Source organism: Ranitomeya imitator, chromosome 6 (assembly GCF_032444005.1).
Source record: "Ranitomeya imitator isolate aRanImi1 chromosome 6, aRanImi1.pri, whole genome shotgun sequence".
Lineage (NCBI taxonomy): Eukaryota > Metazoa > Chordata > Amphibia > Anura > Dendrobatidae > Ranitomeya > Ranitomeya imitator.
In genome coordinates this window covers 498,611,831-498,626,352 of record NC_091287.1, presented here as the reverse complement: position 1 = coordinate 498,626,352, position 14,522 = coordinate 498,611,831, and the positions used below count along the sequence as shown (strand labels likewise).

Here is a 14,522-nt window from a genome sequence, read left to right as displayed (position 1 = left end):
CCACCTCTCGTGTCTCCCCTTTTCCTCATAGTTTGTAAGCTTGCGAGCAGGGCCCTCATTCCTCTTGGTATCTGTTTTGAACTGTATTTCTGTTATGCTGTAATGTCTATTGTCTGTACAAGTCCCCTCTATAATTTGTAAAGCGCTGCGGAATATGTTGGCGCTATATAAATAAAAATTATTATTATTATTATTATTACTGATGACTTCAAGTGGCACTAACTTAATGTGAGCAGGGGTTTATCAACATTCCCTTATGGCAGATTTCTCCTTCTTTCCCTTGACGTTACTCTGAATTTCACCGTGCCCCATCCCTTTTACTCCAGCAGCTGCCATAGGTGTCTGATCAGTGACATTATTCCCTTGGTCCCACTGAGAATCATGTCTGGGAGATGAGGGAGAACAGGCTGTGGATCGCCGGCTGTCTAATGAGTATGATCTTCCTTTAATCATTGGCCACTTACTAATGGTAGGGGCGCACTAGGAGATCGACAGAGCGCAATATGGCCATTTCTCCTTCGCCTCATTGGGGGACACAGACCGTGGGTGTATGCTGCTGCCACTAGGAGGCTGACACTAAGTGATGCAAAGAAAGTTCTCTCTTCCCCTGCAGTATACACCCTCCCGCTAGCTCTCGGCTAATCAGTTCTTGCTTGGTGTCCGTAGGAGGCACACTGGGGTCTGTTATTCAGACCATACTTTTTTTAAATTTTATTCTTATTTTTTAAACTTTTTAAACCCTTTTGCGCAAGAGGAAGACTAGGGCCACGGACCCTTCCAAGGGGCCGATCTCCCACAAACATCAATAGGCAAGCACGGCGAGTGTCGCCTCCCCGTACCCGCTCCTGCGACGTGGGATGCCATGCCTGAGCGATCTTAGGGGCGACTGTTCCCTTCAGTGCGCCGATCTCCCCGCACCAGCAACAGACGGAAACACGGAGTGTCGCCTCCATGTACCCCCTTCTGAGCCAGGCTACAGCCGGACACAGGCCCTGTGAAATCCTAGGGGAGCAAACGCTTAGGACACACAGAGGCCCCTATCGCGTTCGTGCTGCTCCCGCTGCACCACCACTGATTAAACAGCAGTGCTACAAGGAGCTGGACGGTCCCTCTCCTCCTCCCTTCTAAAAGGGGATGGTGGATGGAGGGTTCCTGCACTCTCTACAACCCTCACCTGCAAGCAGAGTGCCGGCTCTGCCTTCCCTCCAGCGGTGAGTTTTGGGATCCCGGGGGGCTCCTGCAGCGCGATCCTCTGGACTTTCCGGCCAGCATTCTTTCCCCTCTGCCGTGCTTCTAATTTAGTTCCCGGCTTCGGCCCGCGCTAGGCCGCAAGCCGATAACCCCCCCAAAATTTAGTCCCCTGCGCTAGGCCGCAAGCCGGTATCTCTGCCTGTGTTCCAGCGGCACCAAAAACTTTAGCCCCCGGCTTTTGGCCTGCGCTAGGTCCCAAGCCGGTAACTGTTCTTGCAGGCACCGAAAAATTTAGTCCCCGGCTTGTAGCCGTTTAGGCCGCAACCCGGAGGCGCCGCCTATGCTATGGCGCATTCCGGCGGCCCCTCCCACGATTCTGGAGCTTCTCGTGCAAAACGAGAGGCACCTGTTGTGTTCTCGGGGGCCATCTTCCTACCCCCCTCCTCATTTCCTCCGGAAATGGATCCTGTATTTGGGCACTGAGATCACCTGAATTTGGAGGGAACAATCTTCAGCCATGGAGGCGGGGTTTTTGTGTGTTTGATTCACCCTTTCCTTACCCGCTGGCTGCATGCTGGCTGCAATATTGGATTGAAGTTCATTCTCTGTCCTCCATAGTACACGCCTGCGCAAGGCAAGATTGCTTTGTGCAGGCGTGTACTACGGAGGACAGAGAATGAACTTCAATCCAATATTGCAGCCAGCATGCAGCCAGCGGGTAAGGAAAGGGTGAATCAAACACCCAAAAACCCCGCCTCCATGGCTGAAAATTGTTCCCTCCAAATTCAGGTGACAGTGTCCCTTTAAGTTCAAATCTCAGCAATTTTTAGTCTCTTCTATTTCACCGCATGTAAATCCTGCCAGTCTGCTTTTATCCCAAAGCGCAGAACTCGACACTCTGCAAGCCGGTGATCTCTAATACACTCAGGAGCCCCCCACTGCCACAGAGTCCAGGGTACTTAGTCCTTCTAAGCGGGTATCATCACTGTTGGACTCTCCAAAGCCATTGGATCCCTCCATGGATCGCTGATCCCATCACTGAGGTGGATGGATCCTCTCATACCAGGGGGCCGTCGGCTAGCAGGGGCCGCATACATTCCAGATACCTGCAGACATCTGGAAAACGGACATGTAGTACGTCTACTAAGCTATCATGTGTCTTGGCATCCGCGACCACTGCTCCTCGCTCTAGCGAAAAGGATTTACTTATTGAACCTGTCTCCCGCACTCCGTAGGTTGATTAGGACTCCGGTTCTGCTCACGCTGTTCTGCAAAGGATGCTCTACTTAGGAATGCCTGGGCTGATTTTTAGAGGTGACAGGTCCCTTTAAAGGGCACCGATCTCCCCTCACCACCAATATTCAAGATCATGGAGTGGCGCCCCCGTATCCTCTCCTGCGATGTAGGATGCAATACCTGGACTATCTTTTTTTTTTTTTTTTATAGAGGCGACGGGTCCCTTTAAAGGGCACTGATCTCCTCATACTGTCAACAGACGAGCACATGGAGTGTCACCTCCATGTATCCTCTTCTGCAGCCAAGCCTAACGCCGGACAACGAGCCCTGTCCACCCAGAGACCTGAACTCTGTGGATGTAGAGGCACCCTTTTTGGCATCCGAGCACCCCCCTCTGCATCACCACTATTTATAGCAGAAGGGGAAGGCGGACGATCCCCTTCCACTCCCCTGTTAAGAGGATTGTGGATCAAGGGTTCATCATTTCAACTCTGCATGACTTGTCAGTCACCCGCACAGGGGTGTCCGGATAAGTGACTGTCAAAGAAAGCGGCGCTAGCAAGAGACAGCTTTTTTCCTGACCTGCTGGATGCAGCCACGTATTCTGCCACTTGGCAGATTAACCTGGGTAGAATCTCCTGTGGTATACCTACTGGTATCCCTGATCGATGGGTCATCCATTAAAAAGACAACAGACTATCAGATAGCAATCTGGTTGGTTTCTGCCTTGTGGCTTCCGGTTTAGCGCTCTACCCTTCCTTAGCCGCCGCGTGTGTTACCAGAGCAATGGTCTCCTGATCAGAGGCCTTAAATATTTTCTTTTCCAAAAAAGTAACCTTTTCCCGAAGACGGTACAGCTGGTCAATTGGGCAAGCAGACTAACTGCTTCATGCCTCTCGGATGCATCTACCTGTTCGGTGCTGTCAGTAGCAAATGCCATTACACTCAGAAGGACATTAAAGCTCAAAATGGAAACGTACTCTGCGTTCAAAAGGCCTCTGACATCACTCCCTTACCAGTGATCGGTTATTCGCTGAGAAGTTGGGAGTGTTCCTCATGCAGGAACAAAAGATCGCATGTTTCCTATAGACCAATCAGCAGTGGATCAGTTGTCTAGGACGGTCTAGATCCAAGGGATCTTGGTTCCAAAAAGGGGACCGATAAGTAAAACCGACCCTGAACCTCAAACTTCTACAAAGCTTGACAAGGTCCTCCTTCTTTGGATGGAGTTCCTCCGCTCAGCCTTTACTTGAACAGAAAAATGTGGAGTTCCTCACATCCACTAACATTCGGGATGCTTGCCTTCACATTCCTATGTCTTCCCCTCTTCAAAAAATTCCTTTGCTTTCCCTTTCGCGAACAGCATTTTCAAATCGCGTCCTTGTCCTTCGGCCTTGCTACCGCACCCAGAGTGTTCGCAAGGGTTATGGCGGCTGTCATGTTCCTCTTGCACCCTAGAGGCGTGGTCGTCCTGCCCTATCTGGTGGACTTTCTAGCCGCTCCTCCAGCCCTGCGCTGAGCCGTCTATATCCCTTGCAATACCCTCTCTCTCCTGGGCTGGCAACTAAACATAGACAAGTTTTTCCCTCATTTCCCGCCCAGCAAATATCCTTTTCGAGGATGATTCTGGAATCTTCCAGAGGGTCGGTGATTCTCCCCTGAGACAAGGCCGTTGCCCTTCAACAGGGAGCTCGCGCATTTGTTCACTCTCCCCTCATCATTCCATTCGCTTTGCTAGGAGGGTTCTGAGGGGAATTGGTGATGACAATGGAAGCGGTTTCCTTCGCTCCTCTCATTTCCTGCAGGTCAATCAGGCTTTCAGGGGATAGCCTCTGAGCTCCTTCCTCATCCAGGGGAGATCCTTTCTCCCGGATTCAACGGTTATTGGTGACTACTCATTGTTCTAGGGGATCCGAACGGTACAGCTAATTCTACAGCAGGTCCACTGCCTTTTGGCGGGTCACCCCATCCGATTCAACCCAACAATCCCACGTCTGTGCCATACGTCAATCATCAAGCACATGTCCACGGTCGCACGTCATGGCCGAGGTACCTCACATTCTCTATCGGGCCACGATCTATCATTCGGTGATCTCGGCACTACACATCTCAAGAGTAGAAATCTGTGCGGCAGACGCCGTCGGGGTCCCGCCTCATGAAAGTGGGAACTTCACTCTGAAGTCTTCCATCAGATCTGTCTTCTCTAGAGCACTCCAGATGTAGGTCAGATGGCATCCAGACTGAATGCCAATGTACTCTATGTTCATGGTTCGGCCTCCCGATCTAAAAGCCATTGCAGTACATGCTCTGGTTCTTCCATGGTTCCATTTTCCATAACCCCTTTTCCACTACTTCCAAGATCTTCTCAGAAACAGGAAGGGCCCCAGTGATCCTGGGAGATCCTCACTGACTATGTCAGGTTTTCTCGATTGCGGAACTAGTATTTTTCCGTCTTTTTGCAGCAAAACTACAAATATGGACTTCCTCGCAGGGAGTCTTCACCTGTGGTTCTTCCCTATCGCATACCGCTAGATCTTTGGGACCTTAATGCTCCTAGGAGTCTTACAGTAGACTCCTTTTTGATCCGAACAGACTTTACTATCAGGAAGGTCGCCCCCTTTTTTTTTTTTTTTTTTTCTCTGTGATCTCCTCATCCTGACGAGTATTCGGAGCTAGCCTCTCTGTTCCTTCAGACTTTTTTTCCCTTATCACCATCAAGGCAAGGTTGCCCTCAGGCCATCCACCGTCCCTCATTACCAAGGTGGTATGGTATTCCCACAGTTATGAGGGTATCGTTTTTCCCTCTTCTCTTTCCACACCGGTCCACAAAACTGAATGGGTTCCCCATATCTGGACATGGTGCGTGCTCTATGTAGGTATGTCTCGAGGACAGCATCCTTCCGAAGGTTGGACGCTTTATTTGGGCTACCTCACGGTCAGAGGACTGTTCCCTGACTGTGTCAGGAAGGGTTTCGTTACACCATCCAGGAGTCCTTCTGTGCTAGATGTCAGCCTATCTCCCTGTCAATCGAGGTTTCTAGGCACGAGGCGTCAGCAGTGCACGCCTGCAACCTTGCCGGTTCGTCCAGTCCGCACGCATTCCTGAAGCACTATAATTTCCAACCCTCCACAGATGTGAGTCTGGGCAGGCGGACTCTGCAGGCCGCGGTGGCGCACTTGTAAGTAGCAGTCTCACAAGGCCTGACCTGATGTTGTTCCCACCCAAGGACTGCTTTGGGACGTCCCACGGGCTGTGTCCCCCAATGAGGCGAAGGAGAAATAGGGATTTTTGTGTACTCACCGTAAAATCCTTTTCTCTGAGCCATTCATTGGGGGACACCGCTCCCACCCTATTATTAGCTTGTGCTTGTTTTTATAATTTGTCATGCTATACTCTCATATATAATGTGACATGCTATACGCTCATATATTGTTGTTGATCTACTGCTTTTGCAGTGAACTGATTAGCTGAGAGCCAGCAGGAGGGTGTATACTGCAGAGGAGGAGCTAACTTTCTTTGTATCACTTAGTGTCAGCCTCCTAGTGGCAGCAGCATACACCCACGGTCTGTGTCCCCCAATGAATGGCTCGGAGAAAAGGATTTTACGGTGAGTACACAAAAATCCCTATAGTTCAGGTGTCTACACAGTACAACTTTGGCCGTACTAAGTAGTTACCTGAAATATATGGCCGTATTCAGAATTGAATGTGTCCACTCAACTAGACTCCCTCCCCCCCCGGTAAAGTTTTGCTTATATCGGCAGGTAACACAGTTTGTTAGTTTCATGTCGACAATTAATTTATAGAATAAAATTTAAAATGTCGGTTATTCTTTAATCTTTACTTTTTGCTATAACTTTTTTCTTTTTTTTTCTTCCTCTTCTTTATTTTTTAGGTTGAATCCAGGTCATACTAATATAGCTCAACATGTGCACTGTTTTGTTGCAACCCTATCCGCTCGGCTGAACCCGACAAAGACCATTCACTTTCCTAAATTGTCAAAACCGCAAATGGAAAAAACTCTTCTCAACCGAAAGAGCCTTAGACGCCAAAATCGCATCCGAGGTTGTCGTTCGCACCAGGTCAATCATAGCAGGGTCATCGTTCACCAGCCTTCCCAGCGTCGGTACAATTATTGAGAACATGTCTGACCACTTTTTTTTTTTTTTCTTTCTTTCTTCCCCCTCTTTTTACAAATGAATCCACACCTTGTGGAGTCCATGTTCTGTAGTGTCGGGAGCACAAGTTTCATCCAGTGAGTAGTCGCCGGTCTGGGTGCGGCGTCCCGTCTAGTTAGTTCTATAACTTTGTTTTTTGTCTCTCTGAAATGTCTTACATTTCATATTAATAAGATGTCTCACAGACGGACACATTCCTTGTGATGGACGCAGTTACAAATGCTGAAGCCTTAGCAGGTTGAGAATGCTTTCTGACAGGTCATGGTTGCATGGTTGGCTATGGCTCTGGCAGCCGGCACCATCACTTTGGCACAGTTGGGGCCCAAGTAAACTTTGTGGCATATTTGGGGACTATTGTCACCCTGCCAAAAAAAAAAAAGCCATTCCTAAAACTTGAGCAGGAATATGAACTCTGGTCTCCACCAGTCCATTATGCAACTAGAAGACTGTACACAGGCCTGTAATGAGACCTTTTTGATCCACTATCGTCCTTGGCTGGAAACCAAAAAAATATGCATTATTTTTTTTCCCCTAAAATGTAGGGGAAAAACTGATACCTATGTATACTGTGTTCCCTCTGTAGAGGGCTGCATTACCTACTAATTTTGAGATCTAACCCTGATTGTTAATACCAGCAATTGTTCAAGCTTCCACTGATGACCAAACTGGTCTTCAAACCACCATGGATTACTTCTCTTTTGGCAATTTTTTATTAACTTGTTAAGGATTCTTTTTTTTAATAATATTCTTGTAGGGCATTGTATAGGAATTACAATATAGCTATTGTGTATGTATATGGTATTCTAAAATGGAAATTTATTCTATTTTTTTTTTTTTTTTTACAGCATACTTTTTGTCTGCCATTGATTTTTAAATGTGAAGGGTTAATGTAGCGGGCCGTGAGCAAATCCAGTGTGGATACCCTGACCTGAGCGGACCAGTCCGTAGCTTCGTCTGCCTCGCTAGCTTAACCCTTCACGTGCATGGTCTTGTGCACCAAACTCCTGATGGTTACCGGATGTAAATCGGTGCCATTGTTGAGCTGTGTGAATATGGTAAATGGACCTCTATATTACAGGACGTGGTACATGTAGGGCATAGTTTGTGTTCTTGAAGGCATATAATAGGGGGTATTTTCTGCTCGTGGTAAACCATTGACCAGTGGAAAAGGAATCGATGACTTCTGCTGGAGTGTGGTGGGGTGTTGTTACTTTTGCAGCCACGTCATCACGGTGGCGCTCATCCTTGGTATGATGGAATGCAAGCCTTGTAATGGACCGTGCTTGCGATATTGTGTGGCAGACTCATGCCAGGGTTTAGCTTATTTTTATTATTTGGAGTACCAGTTGCCTTCTAGTAACTCTATGCAGGTCACCGTTCATGGGGCACAAATGCTTCCGCTCTTCTCTGCAATGCGGTAAACTAATGCGCATGATTTGATCACGTGGGACGATCTATATCCTCCCCCGTCAGTCGATGAAATGCTTGAGATCTGTAGTAATTCGTCCTCATTGTGTGTCTACAGCGTCACAATACAGACTTGTGTGTATATTGTAGTCCGGTCGGCGCAACATAATATTTCGTTAAAGCATTGTTTCGTTTTATGTTTGGTCGAATGGAGGCACAGAGGGTTTTGTTTGGGGGGAGTTTTCACAAATAACCATATATGTGGCCCCAAGAAGGCCGTTAACTGTGCAGCCGCCCTCAGTCATTTCTGCTACTCTGTCGTGAATCCAGTTCTAAACTCTCTAGTTGTGCTCGGCTGTGATACAATGCCGAGGCTTTATGGTCGTCGTCATTTCTTTTTTTCTTTTTCTAAATCTGTGTTGTAAAGGGAATCTGTAAGCAGGATTTAATTTAGCCCCCCCCCACTCCTCCCTAACTAATTTGTGGCTGTTGACAATACATTGCAATCCATATCTCATGTTATGAATCTCTTATACCATTAACCCCTATACACTCAGGGATAGAAGTACATTAAGGGTCATGTTGCACTTCCAGAGCCTCATTACCCACATAGTGCCTCCTTCTTCTTGGCTGACACCTCTCTGGCTGTGAAGGTAACTTTCGGTATGTGCCGTACTCTCTTCTAATCGCGAGTGCACAGTGCTCCTCACCTCCCGACTGGGTGTGTGTTTGGAGCTCCTCACCTCCCGACTGGGTGCGCTTTTGGAGCTCCTCACCTCCCGACTGGGTGCGCTTTTGGAGCTCCTCACCTTCCGACTGGGTGCGCTTTTGGAGCTCCTCACCTTCCGACTGGGCGCTTGTTTGGAGCTCCTCACCTCCTGACTGGGTGCGTGTTTGAGGCTCCTCCCCAACTGGGCACGTGTTTAGGCCCCCCCCTCCTGACTGGGTGTGCGTTTGGGGCTCCTCCACCCCCACCTGACTCAGCGTGCTTTTTGGGCTCCTCCTCCCCCCACCTGACTGGGCGTGCGTTTGGGGCTCCTCCTCCCCCACCTGACTGGGTGCGCGTTTGGGGCTCCTCCACCCTGCGACTGGGCGTGCTTTTGGGGCTCCTCCACCCCCCCCCACGCCCACCTGACTGAGCGTGCTTTTGGGGCCCCTAACCCCCTCCCGCCGCCTTCTCCACCTCGTCCTCCTCATTTCCCTCACAGCCATGTAAAAACTTTACATGACATCATGTAGACTTTTTTATTTTTACTTTGAACCTATGAGCAATGTCCAGAGTGTACACTATAAGGGAATGTGCACACGTTGTGGATTTTGCTGCGGATTCACAGCTGTTTTCCATGAGTTTACAGCACCATGTAAGCCTATGGAAAACAAAATCCGCAGTGCACATGCTGTGGGAAAAAAATGCGTGGAAACGCAGCGTTGTTTATTCTGGAGCATGTTCATTCTTTGTGCGGATTCCGCAGCGGTTTACACCTGCTCCATTATAGGAATCCGCAGGTGTAAAACCGCATAAAATCCGCAGTAAAACGCATCGCTTTTTACCTGCGGATTTCTCAAAACAGGTGTAACAGAAGTTACTTCTACGTGTGCACATACCCTAAGGGTCAGGTCCACTGGTCAGTAGTGCGGGAACAGTAATTGCAGAATTTCAAGTTCTCCAGCGCTGACTTTACATATCCGGCCACATTGTTAATGCACAGATGCACAGTGATGGAGTGTTTGGGGATTCCAGTCTGGGGCCTTTTTGCTTATAGGTCTCAGAAATAATGTATTCCAGTGGGGGTAAATTTTGAGGGTCTGTATGGGGGAAAAAAATAAAAAACCTATATTATGTGAAGTGTTTTGTAGAAACTGATTTCAGCACTACTGGGGTGTGTGCACTCGGTGCGCTTCTTTAGGTGGATTCACCCTGAAGAAGCATAAAATAATGACCAACATCAAAACTCCTTGCTGTGCACTTCTCTTAACAACTTCAGGATTAGACAGCCCCCGCAAAAATGACAATTATGACAAAGAACACGCTTCAGGGAAAAAAAATCTCCAGCATTTTCCTGTTGCCTCTTCTGCTTCAAAAAACTGTAGCTACACCAGCGTCCGAGACTCCATGTGCATGTAGCGCAGAGATTTTCCTCTTGGGTTCCATTTACACGATGAGTTTTTGGTCATTTTTTTTATTTTGCATATTTTTGCAGCGTCTCGCTGTTCCAGTAAAGTGGATGGGATTTCTATATTCTTTTTTACGCAGTGTGAACTGACCTGCGGCGCGTGTTTCGAATCCTCTGCGTGCTAATTGCGGGTATGCTGGGATTTCTGTGCGGATTTTTCCCGTAGACTTACATTAGAAAATCTGCATGTTAAAAAAAAAAAAAAAATGCACATGTGCATTTCCACGGGAGAAACGCATGTAATCCACACATGACTATCAATAACGTTTTGTCAAAGCCAAATACCAGGAATTATGTTTTAAACAATGCTGCTTGGTATGTCATCAAAAACAAACAATAGAAAAAAGTGCAGCAATCAAAAATCTGCAACATCAAAAGCTTTCCATTTTTCTCTTGAACATTCCTGACCAGTAAGATGTGTCCTTTATTTACCGTTTTCTCTCTTAGGGTATGTGCACACGTCAGGTTTTTTTCCTGACAAAATCCGGAGATTTCTGCCAGAAATTCGTGTTTTTTTTCCGCGCGGATTTTTTTGCGGTTTTTGCGCGGATTTTTTGCGGAATTTTTGCGTTTTTTTTTTTTTTTTTCCTGAAAGTCATTTTGGCTAAGAAATCCGCAAAAAGAATGAGCATGTCCATTTTTTTTTGCGGAATGCGTTTTTTTTGCGGTAAAAAACGCATCCATCTGAACAAAAAATCCGGAATGCATTCTAAATGATAGGATGCATATTTTTAGCATTTTTGATGCGGAATTATAGCGTTTTTATAGCGAAATTCCGCAAAAAAAAAACGCTAAAAATCCGGACGTGTGCACATACCCTCACATTTCTAGCGCAACATTTCATATTTTGTTTTACATAGATTATAAATCATCAGCTGCTGAGAAACTACAACACTTTTTTTTTACCCCAATAATTATCTTGGCAAACTGTGACTGTACAGCCCTTCTCTGCTCATCTGCCAGTTTTTTGTTTGTTTGTTTGTTTGTTTGTTTTTTTATATAGAGCAAGCAAAAGAACTCTGCAGCCTGGTAAATGGAAACTGGCAGGGGAAACAAGGAATGTTTTTTTTATTTACCATTGTTTTGCTGTTTGGAAAAAAAGATTTTGAGGCCTGGAAACCACTTGTTTGATTGGGACTGAAATGCAATACCAGATACGGCCAATAAGCAAGGGTGGCGCTGGTTGTAGGGATCAGTAGGTTTATCCCTGTAAGAGCCTTCCTGTATTTACTTCTCTGCTCATTATAACTCCGTTCAGAGTTCGTTACAAAGGATCCGTCCATGCCGGACACCGCCGTTATATTGGTGACATATGTTTTCCATCGTTCTGGGGACCCTATGCAAATATCCGGTGGAGCAGATTTAGTGAAACAGTCCAGCCATAAGTTTTTCTTGCCTATAGTGATCAGTCACAGAGCAATTTTCCTTACATATGGTGGTACTGGGAAAATGAAATTGGGACTGTGATTAGTCGCTCTAATGTCGGAAACTTCTTACCATAAATCTCTATGGCCGGACTGCCAAACCATACAGCCGTCCATTCATATATATGATGGCTGTAAAAAGCCCATTCGGCCAACAGTGGCTACAGTAGGGAAGTAGGAGACGAGCCAGTGCCGGGACCTTCTGACAATGCCTGGCTGATTTTCCTGGGAGAGTAGGATTGGGCATGCTGAAGTCCAACATGCCCAATCCTCATTTCTTCTCCATCTGCCATAGATGGGGCAGTCAGGAGACCCTGCTCTGATGAGTTTAGTAGACTGCATGTGGAAGAAGGTAAAGATAAAAGCAGAAAGCTGTGCTGTCGAGTCTGAGCGGAAATCCGGAGACCTAGGGTGCTCTTGTCCGCACGGGTGCTGATGGTTACTGAAGGCCTCCTTTTTGGCAATTTTTATTTTTGGCTTGTTCTTGGCTTTCTGACCAATATTTCCATTTGTTACTTGACAGAATCCTTCAATTTCTGATCTGTGTCACCAGTAAATGTCTGAGTATTGTTTCATGTTGGGAACGGTTCTCAGGGTTAAAGCGATTCAGCCGAACATATGAATAATTCGGAACTTAAGATGAGAACCTAGAAGTTGTGGAAGGAGTTTGTTCTTTATTTGTTATGTTTTCTCATTTTATTTATTTTATTTATTTCTAACCCTCATATAAACTGGTCCCGTCAGATCCTTTTGTTTTTGGAGATTAAGTTAAACCGCAGCAGAAAATCTGGAGATTTAGTATGAGATGACCTTTCTTTATCTGGTGATTAGTGTGTGTCTGTGTCCTATTGACTGTGGTCCTACAGCAGATGTTGGGGTAAGAGATTGGCCCTGTTGGATTTCAGCATGCCCAATCCTATTTCTCTGCTGTCCTCTTTAGTTGTCTCAGCCAAGGTATTGTTTATGGCGGAGTCTGGACAAATGGTTCTTGATAGAAAGGTTAAGGTCTCATACACAACAGATTAAATTCAGCTGATGTCTGCTGGATCGGCTCAGTCTGATGTCCATGGGGGCCTCACTACCCTCCTACCGGCATCATCTATTGGGGTTTGTGGCAGTTTTGAATCCAAACGTTTGACCCTGGAGATGAGATGTTGCCCAGCTGGCTGGCCACAGGTTTCTCGCCTCTCCCATTTGTAAAGCCCATGCACTCTCAGCTGGGCTGAACGTACATGTGTTTTGGCTGCAGCTGTCTTGTCTGGATGGCCAGTGGTTTAGCAGAACAAAGTTATTCCAAGTCGCTGCCCTGCACGACACATAGGAGATACTGAGGCCTGTGTGGCTGATATAAATTGATTTTAGTCTTGGGTCAACGCTGCATAGAGAAGTGATCCACACCAGCTATGGGGGGCATTCAACTCTGCAGGCTCTACAAAATACTCAGTTGTGCCCTTTGTTACTGCTTACATGGACCACTTAATCACTGCTTTGTGTATTATATGGATTATATCTTACTAGGGCTATTGCATAATAAAGGTCTACTCTATTCTACTCGAAAAGACCAGACTTCATGAACACTTGTGGCACTGCACCATGTACGGAGTCACTATCGTTACACACAGATCACCTTCATAAAAGACTACCTTTTTTGCCAAATTTTTCATGTTGAACTGGACACACAATGTAATAGTGGCTGCAGAGTGAAATAGAAATGTGTTTTTTGTGTGTATTTGTTTTTATTTTCCCTCTCCGTTGCGGAGATATTATCAATGAAGTACTTGGCATCTAATGAGTTAACCTTACTTAAATATAAGTGTGTTTAAATTGCATAGGATTCACTGGGGGTGTGTACTTCAGCATCCTGTATGATGCTCACCAATCATCAGGCTGCATCATAGAAGAGCGGAAGGACCAGTGATTGTCTTCAGAGTCACATGACCTGAGTCCACAGTCTCTGCCAGTCAAGAGTGTGCAGCTTAATTAAGCACTGAACATCTATTACACAGCACAGAAGTTCCGGAAATAATAGCTGGAGTTAATGGCTCCACAATTCTGTGCTGAGTATTTCATTCTGGCTTATTTAGGCTGCACAGTCCGGCTGGCAGAACCTGTAGACTTAGGTCATGTGACCCTGATGGCATAATCACTAGTTCTTCTGCACTTCTATGTTGCTGCCTGCTTATGATTGGCCAGTGTCATACAGGAGGCAGAAGTGCACGCCCCCAGTGAATACTATCCAAGAAAATCCACTTGAACTAAATATTTGCCACACATTGACTTAACTTTACTTGATTGGTAATATCTTTGCAACAGTAAGGCGAAATTTAAATAAAAACAAACTTTTTTTTTTAATTCTACTTTGCAGCCAATTGTCTAGTGAAACATTTCTTGAACAGACCACTTTGTTCTTATTTACTTTTGTATCTACGGTTTATTATTGTGCTTCTAATCTAGAGGTAACCTTGTAGCCATGTTTTCAAAGCTTAGATGTGTAGGTTAGTGACTGTGCATCTGCTGGAAACTAAAAGGAAGTCCTGATTAAAGACGGCTACATATGTACCACAGCTACTTCCTATATGTAGGGGACGACCCAAAGCCTTCACACTGCAGTGCCTTTCTGTGAATATGCCAGCTTAGGAGTACTAGAGTGTATAAGCCTCGCCAATGCTAAGGTTATTTGCCTACTTATTTTTCACTTTGAAAGAGCTACTGTAGATGTGCAAAACGTTGCAATATACAGACTTGAGCCTGTGGCATAACTTGAAGCTCATGGGCCCCGATGTAAAAGCTCCAATGGGACCCCCAATTATTGCAAGTCTTTAATAGAATTGGTCTTTTCTTGTGGGCCAAATCGACTTTTTGGGCTCCAGAGCCCAGGTGCTATTGCAACCCCTGCCCTTAACCTCTGCTGA

General features: G+C 46.3%; 1 protein-coding gene across 1 annotated transcript in view; it reads left to right on the top strand.

Moving 5' to 3' along the window:
• TP53INP1 (tumor protein p53 inducible nuclear protein 1) overlaps window positions 1-10,668 on the top strand; it is a 34,692-nt gene extending 24,024 nt beyond the window's left edge. Inside the window, exon 4 of the mRNA XM_069731691.1 lies at window positions 6,323-10,668. Within this exon, the coding sequence (XP_069587792.1) occupies window positions 6,323-6,566 (244 nt within the window). The 3' untranslated portion in view covers window positions 6,567-10,668. The remainder of the gene's footprint in view (window positions 1-6,322) is intronic.
• The last annotated feature ends 3,854 nt before the right edge of the window (window positions 10,669-14,522 follow it).